A 20,159-nucleotide genomic window follows, 5' to 3' on the forward strand; every position below is an offset into this window, starting at 1 on the left:
GTTTAAATATTGGAGTTGAACCCGTATTTAGCGTAATCAAACGCGGTTTTGCAAAATTATGGCTACCCACCAACGCCAAAAACAACCAGCTGTCTTCCCGAACTGGAAAGATAGTGGCCCGCACTGCACACCTTCACATTGACAACTCGATCTAAATCTAGCAAAGCGAAGAGAACAGACAGCGCTGACAGTTCACGTCGCGAACCAATCACAGCAGCACCGTCGTCGTGTGAACGGTCATGATTTGAAATTGTCGGCACATCACTCTCCTTCCTCTTCACTCCTCACTCCTCAGTCTCTCTCTTTTCTATTTTTTGTTTTTGTTTTTATTTATTTAAAAAATATTTAAAGGTGAAAGTCGGTGCGTTTCAATCCCGGCAGATGGCGCTCGATCCAAAATTCGCCCACAAATCGACGTTCATTGGTCACACTCCGTACTGTCTAAATTACCAAAACATCCATGTAATCAATCATCTAATTACTCCAAAAATATCTAATTAAAAAGACTATTAATTTTTAAGATTAAGATCAAATTAGTATCTTATACTAATTTAACACAACTTCAAACAAACTATACAAAATAAAAAATAGCATTAAGAATATGATTATATAACCAAATTAGCATTAGGGATTCATTTTTTTCACATTTTAATTTTATTAAAACAATAAAATTTGTCATTTTAAATCTTGTTTACTTAAAATTAAGGGTTGTTTTTGTTTATTTTTGGATCTACTAGTTCCAAGAAGAGTTCTTCTTTTGATATGCATGTCAATAAGAAGTGAATGATAAAATTTAGCTTCATGGTCGATGATTATTACCTTTATTAAATAAAAATAAGATTTAAAATTCAAATTATTCTCCTTAGAGCTTCTTCATCACATGTATTAAAAAAATGCATCAATAAATAGTGAAAAAAATATTATGTTAGTGTCATTGGTGAATAAAAAGATATAATACTTTTTTGGTCATTATAAAAAATGAAAATATAATTGTTTTAATATTTCACTAATTTAATGAAAACAACAACATATAAAGGTAAGTATTAAGTTATATACCCAACATCTACTTATACACATGAGTTATGGTGTAGAGAAATAAGAAGATCCTAGGATATATACTATTTTTCCTTATATAGATAGATTAGCAACTTGAATTTTACTAGAAATTAACATTATTATCTTTTAATTTTTTTATTATTTTGACAAAAAAATTTTCTTTTTATTTATACCAAACTAAAATATAATAAATAATACATATGTTTCAAGTGCTTAAACTTCATTTTATATTTTATTATACTCTTACTTGTTTATAATGGCAGACTAATAATTAACTAAAAAATTTTTAACTTAGTAAAGTTGATCCAGGTGGATTAAACATTAATTGTTGTTTGGAATTCAAAAGTGCCACACTACTTACGAGTTACAACCTTTGTTTCGTCTTGAAGCGTGCATATCTACATTTAATTTGCTGTAATTAAAGGCAAATAGCATTGAAAGCGACGAAGTAGTAGTAATAATTAAAGATTAAGGCCTCTAATCTACACTGATGATGTCTCTAAGATGCCTACACACATCAAAGTCTAATAAACAAGCTTGGGCCTCACTCCATATATAAATCTACTCAAACTCAATCTGTACTAACATGCAAATTGAAGAGATTCCACTTTAGAGCCTAACTTAAAGATTAAGCTTACAACAACAACAATAATAATAAAATTTTGCAGGAATCGAAGAATGGCAATAATGTCATTTTAAAGAGTGGTGTTCAAATAAACCGTTCTGTTATTTACGAAAATACCCATGGTTCGATAGTTTTACTTGTCGGTCTTCTCCCTCCTCTAGCTCCAGTCTACCTATACTCTGGAGGAGAATAATAATAATAAAAAAGATTTATAATTCTTATTCACTATCCCACTGATTTCGCGGCCTTCCCCTTTCCCGTGGCCGTCTCTGTCTCTCCCTGTTCTCTTCTACAGGACCCTCCCTTTTTGCTATTTAAATTTTGCTTTTGTTTTTTATATAAACTCTAAATTCAAGGGCGCTTGTATTAAACAAATTAAAAGAACTCTCAGAATTAAGAGCGACAGCTGAAAGCTGGAATTCTCTGCTATATATTTAAATCAATATCAATCTTTCCCCTCCTCTCTCGTCTTTGCTTAATGCAGGAACAATGAAACGATAACGATTGATCATTAAAAGGCTCTCTTCTCTCTTCAGATCTGTTCATTTTTTGTTTTCAGGTATTTCATTTCTTGTTTTGGAGATAGATTTCTTTGTTTGTTGCAGATCTAATGTGAGGCGACGCCGTTCTGTGTTTCTTTCTTTCTTTACATTTCTTTTTGAGGCATTGTTCCACTAGATCTGGATGTTCGTAGACATAATTTTGAAATTTTCATTTACATGCTTAGTTTCTTTGTTTCTATATCCTAGTGTTTTTCTTTTTGTTTTTTAAATATATTTTCTTAGATCTCGTTCAAGCTGCATTTTATAGCTTTTAATTGAAATGTGATTCTGATTTTGTTTATAACAATATCAGGTGTGAAATTTTGAAGAAGTGATTGAGAAAGAAGGAAGTAAATAGTGACCATGGCATTAGGAAAATATAGTAGAGTAGATAATAATGGTAGGAGGTCATCGTCTTCGACTTATTGTTCGACGGTCACCATTGTGGTTTTTGTGGGATTATGTTTAGTTGGGATTTGGATGATGACTTCATCGTCTGTTGTCCCTCTTCAAAACGGGGACGATACTGCTCAGGAAAAGAAAAATGAGGTCAAAGATCAGGTCACACCGGTAATCGATGAAAGCAATGGCGGCAGCAACACCGCACAATTTGAAGATAACCCCGGGGATTTGCCTGAGGATGCCACCAAAGGGGACTTCAATGTGAGTCTGACTAAAGATGATGGCGATGGCAACTTAAATATGCAAGAAAACCAGGAGAATTCTGAAGAGACAAAGTTGGATGAGTCTAAGAAGGATGATGGGCCATCCGAAGGTGGAGAGAAAAACAATGACAGTGGTGAGAATTTGGGTGGACAAGGGGACACTGAAGAGAATTCTAATGACAAAAAGACTGATCCTGAAGAGAGCAATGAGAAACCTGACTCCGATGAGAATGACAAGAAATCTGATTCTGATGATGGTGAAAACAAACAGGACGAAAGCTCATCTGAAACTAATGGAGATAATAAGGTGGATGGTCAGATAGAGGAGACTGTTAATCAAAATGATAACAAGGAGTCGGATAAAAGCACTGATGAGGCAAAAGATGATGCTCAGGTGAAAAACCAGAGTTCAAATGAAGTTTTCCCGTCTGGTGCTCAATCTGAACTTTTGAATGAAAACATGGCTCAGAATGGATCATTCTCTACGCAGGCGACAGAATCAAAGAATGAAAAGGAGGCTCAGTTATCATCCAAGGAATACAGTTGGAAACTTTGCAATTCCACTGCTGGGCCTGATTATATCCCATGCCTTGACAATTGGAATGCAATTAGGCATCTCCCTTCTACCAAACATTATGAACATCGAGAGAGGCACTGTCCGGAAGAACCACCAACCTGCCTTGTTCCTCTTCCCGAAGGATACAAGCGTCCAATTGAGTGGCCAAAAAGCAGGGAGAAGGTACTTTAACTTAATATATGCTAGTTCATTTTTTTCACTCTACTTTTGTGCTTGATAAGATGAACTAACAAAATGCTTTCCTGCTGCTGCAGATTTGGTACTACAATGTTCCTCATACCAAGCTGGCACAAATTAAGGGGCATCAGAATTGGGTGAAAGTTACTGGAGAATATCTTACATTTCCTGGCGGTGGAACCCAGTTTAAGCATGGTGCTCTTCATTATATTGACTTCATAGAAGAGGTGAGTGCTCAAAATGAATGTGTTGTCTTCTAACTTCATTATTATATCATTAATGACTGTATCTCACTCTCCCTGGTGTGGTCGCTACTTGTTGACCATTTGTTTTGCCTTTCTGTTCTACTATTATTACTGTGGTATTACTTGCACGACACATGAAAAAATCTTTGGTATGAATGTCTTTTGATCAAAGCATCTGAACCTATAGCTGGAAAATAGCAACTTTGTCATTACCTTATGGAGAAGCACCATAGCTATCATTGTCAGCTCCCTGGATTTCCATCATTACTCAACTTCGATTGGTTTGATTGTAATCCTTATTCTACCAACATAATATATGATCCAAGTCAACCTTATGTTTACTTATAATGCATTGGCTTAAATTTGGTATTATAACGAAATTATCTATTAAATCCCAATCAGGATTTACCAATTGCATATTTGCTGATATGTTAATATTTCCTGTAATTAGAAGTTATAGGAAAGACATATCCATAAAAGGAAGCAAATTAGTGGATTTTAACTTAAAAAACCCAATGCGCCAGTTGGCCAAGGCAAACATAATGAATACTTTCAACCCGATTTTGAATGTAATAATTATCTTAAACCTACAATAATTTAGTGTTCATGAAAAAGGGATGGTCTTACATAGGAGCATTTCCTTCAATGTGAAACTTCATGCTTTTGTTGGAGCATTTATTCCGAGATCGGGAAAGTACTGCATTCAATCATTATGTTTAATTGATATCATGGAAGGGAGTTGCCAATGGAGTATCTGTGAATCAGTTTTGTGGTTAATAGGCATTCCTGTAAGGAACATCAACAAGCTTATATTATATTAGCATTCTGGAAGATGTTGATATATGTTCATTTATGTGACTATGTGCACAAATGATATAGTATCATTTTTATTTCTTGTAGTGCATTCCTACATCTGCAATTTTGGTTGCATGAATCTATCTACAAATATTTGATATGATTTTAAAATTGTGCTTCTTTACCATCTGTGGAATTCAAGCTTGCATTGCAACATTGATGACAATAAGCAATAGATGGGTTTTATTCGTTGTAGAACAAAGGCTAACATTGATCTGTTCCTATCCTGCAATTTGTTCTTTCAACATCTGCTTAATGTATGATTATTTATTCTGCAGTCTGTGCCTGATATAGCATGGGGTAAACGCTCTCGTGTAATTTTGGATGTTGGATGTGGGGTTGCCAGCTTTGGAGGTTTTCTTTTTGACAGAAATGTGCTTGCTATGTCCTTTGCACCTAAAGATGAACATGAAGCTCAAGTACAATTTGCACTTGAAAGGGGGATTCCTGCTGTGTCTGCTGTGATGGGTACTAAGAGACTTCCCTATCCCGGCAGAGTATTTGATATTGTTCATTGTGCACGATGTAGAGTGCCATGGCACATAGAAGGTATATTACAATCCCCATTTTGATAAATTTTTTTCTTTGATATTAATTATGAATCTTCATGGACTCATGGTAATCAGTTGCTGGGAATGCATATTATGAATTTGTTGTTGCTTGAATATTCACTGATCTTAGCAATATGCAGGTGGTAAACTCCTCTTGGAGCTGAACCGTGTGTTGCGACCTGGTGGTTTCTTTGTGTGGTCGGCTACCCCTGTTTATCAGAAAATTCCTGAAGATGTTGGAATTTGGAAAGGTATATGATGGTATTATTTCTGGATCTTGTGTGAAAAGTTTATTGTGTCTAACAGCTGGTGCATTTTGTCTGGATTTTCTGCAGCTATGGTTGATCTAACAAAAGCCATGTGCTGGGAGCTTGTAAACAGAACTAGTAGGGATACGGTAAACGGGGTGGCTGTAGCAACGTTTAAGAAGCCTACTTCTAACGACTGCTATGAGCAAAGGTCACAACAAGAGCCTCCACTATGTCCTGAGTCTGATGATCCAAATGCAGCCTGGTAATATTTCTCTTTAACTTGAATGTAAAAACTATATTCTGGCTAAAAACAAATCTAACACTTCTTAAGATGGCACTAGAAATATCCATTGAGTGGTTTAACAATGTGCTAACTTGTATTCTTTGAGTAAGCTATTGAATATTCCTTTTTGGTAAATTTGACCAAAGAAGTATCTAATTGGCTTGTAAAAAACAGAAAGCATGTCATCTGTCCATAAGAATGTCATTTCTCATTTCGCTATACGTTTAAATAAATATGGATCTAACACAATATAGCTATCCAAACAGCCATTTGATTTGATTCTTATTTATAGGAATGTACCTCTGCAATCATGCATGCACAAAGTGCCTGTAGAAGCTTCAGAACGTGGGTCTCAATGGCCAGAGCAATGGCCAGCAAGGCTGGAAAAATCACCTTATTGGTTGTTGAGTTCCCAAGTTGGAGTTTATGGTAAAGCAGCGCCCGAGGATTTTGCTGCTGACCATGAGCACTGGAAACGTGTGGTAACCAAGTCATACATAAATGGGATGGGCATAAACTGGTCATCTGTCAGAAATGTAATGGACATGAGAGCTGTTTATGGAGGGTAAGCAACCAAAATAAAAAACATTAATTTATATGAAGTAGGAAGGATATAATGGTTTGACAGGTAACTTCTTTTGTTGTTTTATTATTTCATCTTCTTTTCTTTGATTCTGACTGTGGTATGCTCACAGATTTGCTGCAGCACTGAAAGATTTGAATTTGTGGGTCCTGAATGTGGTCTCAATTGACTCTCCAGATACGCTACCCATAATTTATGAGAGAGGTCTATTTGGTATGTATCATGATTGGTGTGAATCATTTAGCACCTATCCGAGGTCTTACGATCTTCTCCATGCTGACCATCTATTCTCCAAGGTTAAAAAGAGGTTTGTATTAATATTGTCATTTTCTTGACTCTGCACTCTTTACACTTTTACTTGATGGGTAACTTACGATGTCCTTCACTAGGTAATAATATGGAGATTCCTCTTGTTCTCAAAGATTATGTTGATGATTCCTAGTCAAGTTCTTAGATTAAAATAATTATCACTGTTTAGCTATGATCTTGATTTGCATTTGTGTTTATCTGATTGTCATTTTTTTCAATTTCCTTGAGTCATATTCCATTAATGTTGTTTTATTAAAGAAAAAGGAAATTCCATATACCATTTTAATTATAAGGTTCAGGATAAGAATCTCTGTTTCCAGGGACAGCTTTGTCTTAAAAGGGCGTCTACCATAATCTGCTATTTGTTGTCTGCTTCAACCTAACTTTGCCATGGATTGTGGGTCTTGTAGGTGCAATTTACTGGCTGTGATTGCAGAGGTTGATAGAGTGCTTAGGCCAGAAGGGAAGCTCATTGTTCGGGACAATATTGAGACCATTACTGAGCTTGAGAACATGTTAAGGTCTATGCAATGGGAAGTCCGCATGACTTACACTAAGGACACTGAAGGCTTGCTGTGTGTCCAGAAATCCATGTGGCGACCTAAAGAGGTGGAGACGATCACATATGCCATTGCTTAGGCACGCTTTCATTCCATTGCTACCCCATTTCGATCCTCCTCGAGGCGTGGCACGATAATGAGATTAGGTATTCTTTTTGTTTCGGTTGCTAATTGTGCAATACATGGTTGATTCGTAGTTCTCTAAGGGTAGCCCTTGTAGGCTTGTATTATGTTAAGTAGAGGCCTTTAGTATCGGATACAATTACATTTTGTTTTATTTTTTTTATTTTTATTCCTTTTATCTTCTAATATAAACTTGTGTCCAAGTTTTTCTTGTAATGTCATACTGTTAGTTCTTAAATGGAAAATGAAAGCATATATTCATGGAAAATGTAAATCCCCATTGGCGGATATAATTGCCAAGAGGAAAAGAAATTCAAATGATATACATATTATACTATCTCTTAAAGCATAACTCTCTACTTGTTTGACCCGTATCAAATCGTGACAACAAGTCATTTGGAAACGTTAAGCTTTCAACTTTATTACAAGGAATTTCCATATGCCAACATTTACTCGTACGGTAAGCACATATAATCCGCACAAAATTTTGCTCAACATGCCCTTGGACCGCAACCCGGGCTTAATTCAAGTGGCAAGGACGAAAAAAGGTTTTGTTCGTTAGATCCTTTTTTAGTGTTGTTTTTTTTTTTGTAAAAGAAAAAAAAAAAACTCATATCTTAGTTCTTAATACTTCCGATGCTACAATAAGTTTGAAAATTTCAATTTTGCTTTTATTTATCTATATACATATAAAATTAATGTTTATAATCAAACGAGTGATTATCTAAACATTCAAAAAAATTAAAACATGTGATATGATGTGACATTTTAAAACATGTAAGTGTGTTTCTATTGATTGTTTTTAAACACGTCATTTATTATTGATAGTAATTTTGAGTGTAAATTAATTAGATATGAATGGAAGTAAAATTCAAATAGTTAAATATAAATTTTTACATTTTAAGTATTAATTAAAATTTTGATTGTAATTTGAGTACCAAGTATAATTAACCCTAAAAAGAATTAATACAAACAATAACAAAAAGTATCATTTACGCATACTATTATTATTTTGTTCTTACGGTTTTTTTTTTCATTCCAAGACAATTTAACACAACCCTTGCTTATCCAAATAACCTCATTGGTTTGTGTAGGTAAGATTGAGGTGTTGGAGGCAAGCAATACATCCAAATTTTCACAAATTTTAATTTTTCTCACATATCAAGATTTTTGTATTCTCGTGCCGATATTAATTGTATGTCATACAATAGGAGGTCAATTATAGTCAATGAAATTAAAAAAAAATAAAAAGCTTTGAATTGTGACGGAAAATAAAATTAACAAAGTTAAGTGTAATTTTGTCCTAAACAAGAAAGTAAGTTGGATTGGGTCATAACAATTAATTAACTAACTATACTCCCAACATAGGAGCGAGTCCCGGGGACTCATTTGGTTAAGAAACAATGCAAAATTTGGGTTTCCTGTTCAACTGCCTACTTTTATGCGTTTCTTTCCATCTATTTCAGTCCCATAAAATCCCAAACCATCCATTGACAAAACTAGAAACCTGGTTAGTCTCTCCCAAGCATTGTGATTGTGAGAGATATTGCTATTACTATTATTGGAAAGAAATGGAAGGGGAGAGCCATGGCAATGTGCCACATGGGCCTAATAAACGAAGCCCCGAGAGCCCGTGTGTAAAAAGTAGTGGTAGCAGCAACAACAATCACCCTGACAACAACAATAAAGAACAAGATCGGTTCCTCCCTATAGCGAACGTCGGCAGAATTATGAAAAAAGTGATTCCGAGCAATGGGAAAATCTCCAAGGATGCAAAAGAAACTGTTCAAGAATGTGTGTCCGAGTTCATTAGCTTTGTCACAGGGGAAGCCTCGGATAAATGCCAAAGAGAAAAGAGGAAGACCATCAATGGAGATGATATCATATGGGCAATCACTACCTTAGGATTTGAGGAATATGTAGCGCCCTTGAAATTGTACCTAAGCAAATATAGAGACATTGAAGGAGAGAAGCTTAACATCCCAAAGCAACAAAGATCTGAGCAAAAGCAGCAGCAGCAACAGCAACAACCTCAGCAGCAACAATCAGAACATGAACATAACTTACCTTACAACAGCAGTGTATATTCTTCAACAAACTTATTGTCTCATCACCCATCTTTTGTGCCTTCTGATCAACCATTTTCCTTGCCTTTCTCATCCAATTCCATTCAAAAGCAATTACAGCAGCAAGACCAAATTGATTCAATGGGGCATTGGTAAGATCAAGAAATATTGTTTTCCATTTTTTCCTTTTTCCTTTTTTATTTTTATTTTTGCTATATTGTTAATTAATTTGATATACACACTTGAATATATATTGTAATGTTATGTAATAATAACATTATACGTTTTTGTGTCTAAAAGATACATATGCGAAGATACACTTATAAGAATATTAAAGAATTTACAAGAACAAGCAAATCATAATTAATAGTCATAAAAGCATATGATTCAATGATGGGTATATAAATATGTTTTATTTAAAGAGTTAAGTTTGAATTTTTTTTAAATAAAAAATTCACAGTTATCTTTGTATGCATATAATTGTAATACATTGTTATATATATATACGAAGCATAAGCATGTATAAGATGTCACGAATCTCACATTAGTGAGAAATGCGATAGACTTTGGGTATATAGATATGGGTATTACACCGCTTATCAGGTATGCCTTTTGAGTTGGGAACGTAAGCCCATGATCTATACACTTACTTAAGCTTTATTTTCAGAGCTTAAGGTCACATAAGGTTGGGCTTAAGTTTCGGCCTGCGACAAATGGTATGGATCCGAACTAGTTTGTTTTCTTTACGGGTAAAGAGCTAGTGCAATGGGGGTGTTGCACAATTGGGTGTGATAGAATGCCATGGATCCCACATCAGTAAGAGATGAAATGAATTTTGGGAGTATAAACATGAGTTTTTCACCACCTATCAAACATGTCTTTTGGGTTTAGGTTGAGAACGTGGAAGTTTTGGCTTGTAACAAATGGTATAGACTCGGACTAGTGTAAAAGTCCTTCTCTTTTATAAGAAAAAAGCTAGTGCAATAGGAGCGTTACACAATTGGGTGGGATAGAATGTCACGGATCTCACATTAGTAAAAGATGTAATGTATCTTGGGTATATAAATATGAGTCTTTCACCACCTATCAAGCATGCCTTTTGGGTTGGAAACGTAGGCCCATGATATAGGCTTATGGGGGCATTGCACAATTTGGTAGAGTAAAATGTCATGCCTCTTACATCAATAAGAGATTAGATGGATCTTAGATATATATAAACATGAGTCTTTCGCCACCTATCAAGTATGTCGTTTAGGTTGAGAACGTGGGCTCATGATATAGACTTTCTTAAGCTAGAGTAGAATGTCACGGATCCCACATTAATAAAAGATAGGATAGATCTTGGTATATAAACATGAGTTTTCCATCACTTATCAAGTATATATTTTGGGTTGAGAATGTGGGCTCATGATATAGGCTTACTTAACCTCTATTTTCAGAGCTTAAGGCCTCACTGAGTTAGGCTTAAGTTCATTTTGATCCGTGACAAGACTTTAGAGAAATCCAAAGTATTCTATTTCTCAAAAGCTCTCTTTTCTCTTTTCTTTTGCTTTTGCAATTTGTGGGTTTTAAAGTTTACTTAAGCTCTATTTTTAGAGTTTAAGGCCGCATGAGGCTTTTGCAATTTTGTGGATTTTAAAGTTTACTTAAACTCTATTTTTAAAGTTTAAGGCCGCATGAGGCTTTACTGATATAGGACCCTCATGAGAGATAAAAGAGTCGAGGTCTCTATTTTTAGAGTTTTAGGGCCGCACGAGGCTTTACTGATATGGGATCCCCATGAGAGATACAAAGGTCGAGGTAGATCTGAACTAGTATAAGGGTCTCTCTCTTTTACGATAAAGAGCCAGTGCAATAAAGATATTGTACAATTGGGTGGGGTAAAATATCACGGATTTCATATCAGTAAGAGATGAGATGGATCTTGAATATATAAACATGGATCTTCCACCATTTATCAAGTATGTCTTTTAGGTCGAGAATGTGGACTCGTGATTTATAAACTTATTTATCTATTTTCAAAGCTTAAAATCGCTTGAAGTTAGGTTTAAATTTCGATCCATAGTATAAGAGCAATAATTTCGGCCCATATAAGATCAATATCTATAATTATAATCGATATCCACATTAATTAGGATGCATGATTTATGTCGTACATACTCCTATTGCATGCTTTTTATTCGATTTTTGTGAAACCAGGAATGAATAGCACTTTATTTGATAAGAATAGCACTTTATTTGATAAGATTTAATACTTCAACTTGAAGGTTTTGATTTGAATTATGGGATGTGAAAGGTGCAATTTATGATTGAAAGAGAATTATTTTTCATTACGTTACTGTTTGAAATAATGGCCACGATCATTTCCTATATTGGAATTGTTTATCTTAAAGAATTTGGATTTGGAGCCAACTACTTTGGGTCTCCAATTTTCCTCGCTTCTATGTCTTGGATTGAGATGGATCAACTTATGGTTATTCTATTCAACTTGTTTGAAAGACCCTATTCTTGCAGCAAGCACTTTTACTAATTTCCTCTTGATATTAATGTGTTTTCAAGTTTGTGGAAGTGTATAATCTCTCGTCAAGAGAGGGTTTGTCATAAGAGATTAATTACTCCATTTATGTCATTTCGTACTTAAAAGTTAAAAAGGAAAATATCCCAAAAAAAGTATCAACTAGAATATGTGATTTAGGGGAAATGAATAAAAAAAATGAAAGATTCGTTTTCCATTTTAGAAAAAAAACGTGCGTGGAAGTTTCAAATTAGAAAGATGAGGTTGTCGCCAATGCTCCCAAAACTTTTAATCAGTGGAAAATTTATAAGCTCATGTGGCAGCGGGGGATGGTATGATGAGCAGCGGATCGACGGCAGGCATGCATGAGTTTTCCAAGCACACGTGCATGCATGCACGCACGAGGGCCAACATGGAAAATTGAAATGAGTGTATGTTTATGGAAGGTGTCCAATCATGTGAATAGAGATGAAAATATATTGTCGACCAAGGCAAGGGAAGGACCACAAGGCTATGTTGCATCTTCATGTGGCATTACAAATCTTTCCTTGATCAAAATGGATCCTTGGAAAATATTTTTGGTTTGTCACTTTGTTTCCAATGGGTCCCTTAATCATGCTGATTTTCTTGCGTCTTTTATTATCAATGCCACGACACCCCTTGTGCAGGGCAAATATTGACTTTGCCAGTAAAGATTTGATGACAGATGTTTGTACTCATGTTCAAAGGAAATGATATTTTGTGGGACATATCTCTTATAATTATTATATTATAATAATTGTGAATTATATAAGATCTATCAAAATATTATATAAAATCTACATTTTTTTACAAGAAATATAGAATCTACACTTATCAATAGTGCAGTGCTCTTATATAATTTGTTATTGTGATTAGATAATTATAAAATTATAATGAAAAAATTGTAGGTTGAACAAGTTCAACCCAATTATTAAGGCATTAATTAGTTAAAAATTAAAAAATATTAAATCTCCAACACCTTGCCGATTTGTCTTGAAATATTGCTAAAGGTCAGGAAGCATTCTATCCATGGACAAATAGATGCTGATTTTCACATGAGAAAGATGCTGTGGATTTGGCTATGTTAGATAGGATTGGACTTATTTTGTATATCCCTTCTTTTTTGCTACTGTGATTTTTTGGAGGGACGTACGTGTTGTCCAATTTTCTTTCTAGTGCTATATACATGTAAATATTCAGTGGATGGTGTTTCTTTGAATGCTTACAGGTGAATTTCTTTTGTATCTGTTCAATGATTTGAATTGTGACACTCTTTTCAACCATTTAATTAATTCAATAGACTTTGTTTAGCTAAGAGTCCCTCGCAGGCAGAAATTTTAAGAAGAAAGAAGCCTAAAGAGGCAGCAGGCCAAAACCCTTTGTCTAAAATTATAGCATATATATGAAACATGCCACAACATGGGGAGGTCCCACTGCCTTGAGTTCCTGCAACTTCTCAAAGACACTGGGGCCAAAACCTAGCAACTGATGGCTGCCATAATATAATCAATTCCATTTTTTTCTTTAATCTTTGTCTCTCTCTTCAAGTGGGCAGCCATGTTCATTGGGGTCGGATGTAGAAACAAAGTAAAGTTCAGCTACGCTACATGCTTGTAAGAGGCCACTTTTTTTAAATAATAAAAGAGGACAAGATCAATTATTAGGATGTTGTCTCCAAATTCAATGTACAAACCTGGAGCAGCCTTAAAAAATGACAATTGGGGATGGTCAACAAAGCTTTGTTTCTGATCATGTCCTTTGGCTTTAATTGATGTTCCAACTTTTCCAGTTCGTGACATGTTGACATCATTCAGCCAGGCTCATTGGATATCAATCAGCCATGCATCAACATTCACCAAATAAAACTCGACAATGACCAACGCTGCTTACCATTTTAATTACTATAGACCTACAACGTCAGTCTCATTGAGACATGCCACACTATAGTCGCCACCATTATGCAGGATACGTTTCAAAGTTTAGGCATGTCACCAGAAGCCTCCTTTTGTTTGTTGCTTCACCTTGACCACAACATATGCATCTTCAGGTTTTTGATTTATATCCCTTCTTCTCTTCCTGTGGAAGTATTCCGAAGCTTCTCTGCAAGGGACAATGAAAGTTATTTTAAAGAAACAGAGAGGGTTTCTCCAATTGTGTTGCCAACTATGTATAAATAAATAAACAAGTTAATAATCAAAGGAAAAAAAGACTAATTAGTCATTCGGTCAATTAGAAAGGTATATACAAATAGTACATAGACTTTTATACTTAAACATGTTAAGCATCGTATCACATGATTTAAGTTTAACTCAATGATAAAATGAAATGAGATTTGAGTTTAGATTTCGTAAAATCATTATGTTTTCTCTTGTTAAAAAATAAAACTAAAATCTGTAAAAAGGCAACCTAAATGCAAAAATTTCAAAAATATACTCTCTCTATATAAAGAATTTAATTGAATACAAGTTGACCGAGCCTAAGAAATGGAGAATCACACGTACAGAAGTACATGCTAAAAGTGGTAATTTGGTGAACTTGGCATTCAATTACCCTGCAAATGCATCTCCATGGAAAGTACATGGGGGTAGGAAATGCACGAGGGAAGAGCTCTTTTTGGAGGTTTAACATAAAGGAAGTCCCTTCAAAGTATAATCAAGTACACTGTGAAGGATGGGATGATAATTCATTCAATGGGAGCATAATACATTCTTTGATTGTAGTCTTAATATTTGGATATTGTGAGGCTCTTAGGTTGAATAGTTGAGGTTAATTTGCGAGGGCTTGTTGTTATTAATTATCTATTTTACTCTTGCAAGTTAATTTCTTGCTCAAGCACTTGCATCGATGGCCATACATTGAACCTATGAAATTGTTCGTTATCAACATAAAATATAAAATATATATATATATAAAAGGACAGCGCTATGCCTATCCGAATATAAAATCATGTAGTAATTCAATAGACAAGTGAGATGTGACTAAATAAAATATAAAAGCCAAAGGTTTGTCTTTTCTGCTTTGAGTTTAGAATCGCCAACCGAGAACTGAATGTCGAAACAATTGTGTCTTAATTATTCAACCCAACACTACTCTGACTTGATTTTGAATACACACATGAGCTCCCTACTCTTTTATTTATTATTTTTTGGGTAATTGAAAGACTTAATCAATTCGCAGTCCAGCTTCCAAAACAGGGTGTTAACCCTACTGATTTGTTCATCCCATGGCTGTAGGCTGCTGAACTTTATCTAATCTGATGGCTGCAGAGTCCTGGAAATTTTACGTAATTGCGAGCCTCTGTATATTATTCGTGTAGGGGGGTGATGCATTCTGGGCGGTGGGTCTTTATATTAGGTGTATACTAATGTTGTATACTAAGTGTATGCCCAGGTGCTTGTAAGTTACAGAGTTTTCTGTGTATGCTCCACTTAGTTTCGCCCATGTGCTTGTTAAAACTGGAAGGGGCAGTTGTTAGTAGAGCTCCAGTAAGTATGTGTTACTTGTATTGGCTGAATCTTGAAATTCCATCAATGAATTAATATTTTGACTTAACCCAAAAAAGAGAGAGAGAGAATACATATGATATGAGAAATTAGGCCAAGCAAGAGGGAAAGAGTAGACAGTGGTGAAGATAATTATATATATATAGATAGAGAGAGAGAGAGAGCGAGAAGAGAGCAAGCGATAAAAGCAACTAGAAGTTGGAAGGCTTGGAAGAGAGGAGCCAGGGGAAGAAGCTTTGGAGGGTGTCGACGTCAGCTCGGTAGTGCTTTTGAGTGAACTCCAAGAGATCGGACCATGTGAAATCGGGGTACAGTCTCGGCACATCTCTGCAAACAAGATCCTGCGGGGGTCTCACCACTTTGTCCTCTTTGGGGCACACAAAGTAAACCAATGATCTCCTCACTCTCTCGCTGTTCACCACTGCCCTGTGCAGGCAGCTCTTGTATCTCCCATTACATAATGCCTACAAATTTTATTCATTTCACTTCGTCACTTCCTTGTCATAATTTCATCCACATAAATATATCGACAAACATGCATTAATAATCTGCTTTGGAAACCAACCTTCCACAAAAATGTTTTGCTTACATCATTTTCTTATCTTCAAAATAAAAACCTTGTATATATTCCTCCCCCATCAGCTCCCACAATAAAAAACAAATATCTCACGTTTTTTTAGTTTGATACGTAAAGATTTTGAACTACATATATAATCAAAATTCAAGCCCCATATATACTTCCAAATAGATATTCAAGTGTTAACCCTTAAATATCTTTTTTGTAATAATAATAATAAACTTTATGGATGTTGGGTTGCAGCCCTTAAATCTTAATTAAAAAAAAAAAGTGCTGCCCTAAAATCTAAATTTATGTCCTATTGTAAAGCTTATCAATTATAATATTCATTCTCAATAGAAAATAATTAATTAATGCCATGACCTACCTTGTCTCCTACATATTTCTACCAGATTACACAGTCGAAACAGTATATATGTAGACTAATTTTATTAATTATCATTATCAGGGTCACTTCAATTGTTATGAAGCTTTACTATAGGAAAGAAATGCAGAAGGGAAGAGGTTTGAAGAAAGACCATTGGATGAAAACTTTATTGGGTATGGAAAAAACTTACCATGAAAGTATCACCAATGTTAATGACTAGGGCATCTGGCCGAGGTCGGACTGTTTGCCATTTGTTATTCGCGAAAACTTCAAGCCCTCCAACTTGGTCTTGGTGAAGTATTGTCAAGGAAGTTGGGTCGCAATGAGGGCCGGTGCCAAGGGTGAGACCAGAATTATTGCAGGGGGGATAGTAGTTACACCTCATTATTGAGTTGCCATCTTCGAAAAATTTGTGATAGTGCATACGGTCCACTCCTAAGCTGACTGCCAACAGCTCAAATATGACTAGAGACAATTCCCTCATTTTTTCACAATAATTTTGGTAAATCCACCTTCAAATATATCAAAATCAACATAGGTTAAAGTTGTTGTCAGACGATAAAAATGAGAAAATTAAACTTAAATGTTTACTAAAAATAATGTATTAATCATTAAATTAAATATTTAGATACGTGAAGGATAATAATTACAAGTTAATAAGATGTCTTTAAATCAGTTTACTTTTAATGACCATTAATTTAAAAAATAAAGACCTACCCGGTGTGTTCAAAATCTTCCCCCAACGCAGCCCTAAAATAATCAACCACGACAGGGTCCGAGTTATTTCCATGGTACCCGAAAGAAAATGTTTCCTTCCACGGCAACTTGGACGAAAAACGGTCCGCATGGGCAGCGGAAAAACCTGAGAAATCGCCAGGCTTTCTCTGGAAACTGAGCTTCTTGTTAAGGGGCATCTTGAACACTGGATCAATTTCTTCGTACGCAGCTTGAATGAGAGTTGCATCCACACCATGGTTGGTAACTTGGAAGAAACCATGGTTCAAGCAGGCAGACCTGACGAGGTCGACTGCATGGGAAGTAGCCTCGTCGTCTCCTTTGATGAACCCTTCCAAGTCTATCAAGGGCTCGTTAAGCTCTTCCTGAGTGTGAACCAGGTCCACATGCGGCCAAACGAATTCTGCGGGTATGTTTGCTTGTTTTTGCAACTTGGATGGGTCAAAAAGAACAACATTATTATCCTCAGCTCTTGGTTCAATGGATGGACGCAAAAGGAGGGTTGAAGAACTCGAATCCATTAGGAGAGAGGGAGACATTTCATAAAAGAGAGTCTTGCCAAAATTAAGACAAAGCTGTCTTAAAGAACACCAAGGTAAAGAGAAAGTGAGTGCTAGGGAACAAGAACACAATATACGCATCCATATATATTACAGAGAGAGAAGACAAAGAATTTTTTTCGTTTTAAAATAAGTATAATTCAAAAATTCGATAAATAAGATGATGAGTGGATGAATAAGAGTAGAAAAATAAATGGAAAAGTATTTGGGAATAGTAGTGGTAGTTGTAGTAGTGAAAGAGGAGAGAAAGGCCAAGGGCCGTCCATTGGTAAGGTCGAAGGCGAAGGTTGGAAGATTGTTAATTAAGGAGCGAACAACTCATGAGACGAGTGGACGCCCATTAACCCTTTTGGTCACTTTCTTGAATTGAGAACAAAAAACATACAATTACCATGCAGCTGCTGCTGCTGCCTGCTGTCGCTTTCCTTTCTTTATTTCTTCCTACCTCTTCTTGTCTCTTCTACTAATTGAAAATTGCTTGCTCCCAAGGACAAGTCCCCCCTTCCTTTCCTTTCCTTTCTTGTGTATTAATTTAATTATACATGCTTTTCTTATTTAATCAGTATATATCTTGCCATTGACTAGGACATATATAGATAGATGCCCTGAAGGGTGACACATTTGCGTAAAGACAGACAGATTCTAGTTAACCAAAGCCAGTAATTCTTCCATCATCATTGTTTAAACACATCCGCGAATTCCTGGCTTTTAAGCAGTAGTAATTACTACTGCCTTTTCCTTATGTGTGTAAGAAAAATGTTAATCGATTCCAACTATAATTAGTACTGGTTAAGGTGATACACAACCTATTCCTGATTCAATATTCATGAAAACATTTTCTGAAGCTCATATATAATTTCCCTTGGTTCAATAGTTTTTTTTTTCTTTTTCAAGGGGATATTTCCATGTCACTATCAGCAGTACCATTACCCTCTCTCTTACCGCTGTTAAATTCTTGTCAAGAAAAAATACTATAGAACTTGTTGCTTCTTACATTGTCGTATCTGCTAATGTTACGTAGTTATCAAATGCCATAGAAACATTTCGACTTGTTACAACTTAGAATATATATATATATATAATTATTTTAAAAAGATGCAAAGTGCAATCATTATAATATTTGTACAAAACTCTCCCTCTCAGAATTTTTGTATTCTATTAGAAAGAGTCATTGTCTTCGGTCTCTTTCAATTTCTACACCAGTGTTAAGATTTGTTTTAATTAAATATATTCAATAATCTTAATCTAGTCATCTCTTTATATTTATCTACATGTATAATTGATTGTCTATTTTAATTTTAAAATACATACTCGAAATATTTATAAGATTTATTTTCCAAAGTATTAGGTTTGTATCTTGAAATAGACAAAGCACAATGTGCGATACAGAACTACGTAAACAATTTTCATTATGTAACTCAAAAATCTTATACAACAAAGAATAAACGTCAAATAGTCCAACTCATTGGTACTACACTTGATCTTATAGTCCAACTAGGTAATTGAAAAGGAAAAGAAAGAGGGATCAAATTCGTTAAACAGCTGCCAAATTAAAGAAACGAAAAGACACAGGACAAAATGCATGGTTTTCAAGATATATAGATGAAAGTGAAGGAGGGTAATACCTAAATTCAGGTTGCGAGAATCAATTTCCGAACTCCAACAATTGTTTGTCTTGTACATGGCACAAGAGGCATGTGACCACCCTTTTCCACACACTAGGCCAAAACTGTAAGGCAAAGCTGACATGTGCAAAGGATCTCTTGGTTTATCACTCTTTTGAGTGCAACTTTAAATGTCTAGAGTTAATAAGGGCCCCCATTTTCCATATTACTTTATTATTTCTTTCTTTTTTTGCCTTCTTAGATGTAAAAAGTAAAAAAAAAAAAAAAGAGTTTAGATAAGTAATTGTTTTAAAAAAATAAATTTTAATTTTTACTAATTATATATGGCAAAGCAAACTATATGATTTTAGTGTTAATTAAAATCCGTTAAGTTGTTCCTTTTTTTTTTGCTTTTATTTTTTGTTTTGATACACGTGGAAAACATTGAATTGTTCTTTAACGTAAACCCAAAGGAGTTTTATTTATGATTATTAACATGAGGAATTAGAGCGACCTTAGAACACAAAATAGCATGTTCCCGGTAAAGCCTTGCATGGGTAGAAGAAACTAATATCTCTCGTCCTTTTCAATTTGTTATCATAATGCCCTCTTGGGGATAAGAAGTGTGAAAAATCATTAAAATTACAACTAAATCCTTTAAGTGGATGGATTAGACTGCGACATTACTCATGTCTCGATTATAGCATCTATTATATACATATATATATATATATATATAGAGAGAGAGAGAGAGAGAGATATATATATATATATATATTATATATATATATACATATATAAATATATAT

The 20,159-nt window shown here is 34.8% G+C and overlaps 3 protein-coding genes across 3 annotated transcripts; 2 read left to right on the forward strand and 1 right to left on the reverse strand.

The window, feature by feature from the left end:
* LOC18611899 (probable methyltransferase PMT26) lies at nucleotides 1,909–7,664 on the forward strand. The gene is made up of 9 exons (XM_007048382.2): nucleotides 1,909–2,240; nucleotides 2,537–3,627; nucleotides 3,720–3,869; nucleotides 5,021–5,291; nucleotides 5,434–5,544; nucleotides 5,629–5,806; nucleotides 6,120–6,392; nucleotides 6,523–6,717; nucleotides 7,130–7,664. The coding sequence occupies exons 2-9, from the start codon at nucleotides 2,587–2,589 to the stop codon at nucleotides 7,356–7,358; spliced, it is 2,448 nt and encodes an 815-aa protein (XP_007048444.2). The 5' UTR covers nucleotides 1,909–2,240; nucleotides 2,537–2,586; the 3' UTR covers nucleotides 7,359–7,664.
* On the forward strand, nucleotides 8,925–9,767 carry LOC18611900 (nuclear transcription factor Y subunit B-7). Its single transcript, XM_018120582.1, has one exon. The coding sequence runs from the start codon at nucleotides 8,974–8,976 to the stop codon at nucleotides 9,622–9,624; it is 651 nt and encodes a 216-aa protein (XP_017976071.1). The 5' UTR covers nucleotides 8,925–8,973; the 3' UTR covers nucleotides 9,625–9,767.
* LOC18611901 (gibberellin 20 oxidase 1-B) lies at nucleotides 15,499–17,871 on the reverse strand. Its single transcript, XM_007048384.2, has 3 exons — nucleotides 17,169–17,871; nucleotides 16,642–16,963; nucleotides 15,499–15,971 (listed from the first exon to the last, which is right to left on the reverse strand). Exons 1-3 carry the CDS (start codon nucleotides 17,825–17,827, stop codon nucleotides 15,699–15,701), a joined length of 1,254 nt encoding a protein of 417 aa, XP_007048446.2. The 5' UTR covers nucleotides 17,828–17,871; the 3' UTR covers nucleotides 15,499–15,698.

This window comes from Theobroma cacao, chromosome 1, assembly GCF_000208745.1.
Source record: "Theobroma cacao cultivar B97-61/B2 chromosome 1, Criollo_cocoa_genome_V2, whole genome shotgun sequence".
NCBI lineage: Eukaryota > Viridiplantae > Streptophyta > Magnoliopsida > Malvales > Malvaceae > Theobroma > Theobroma cacao.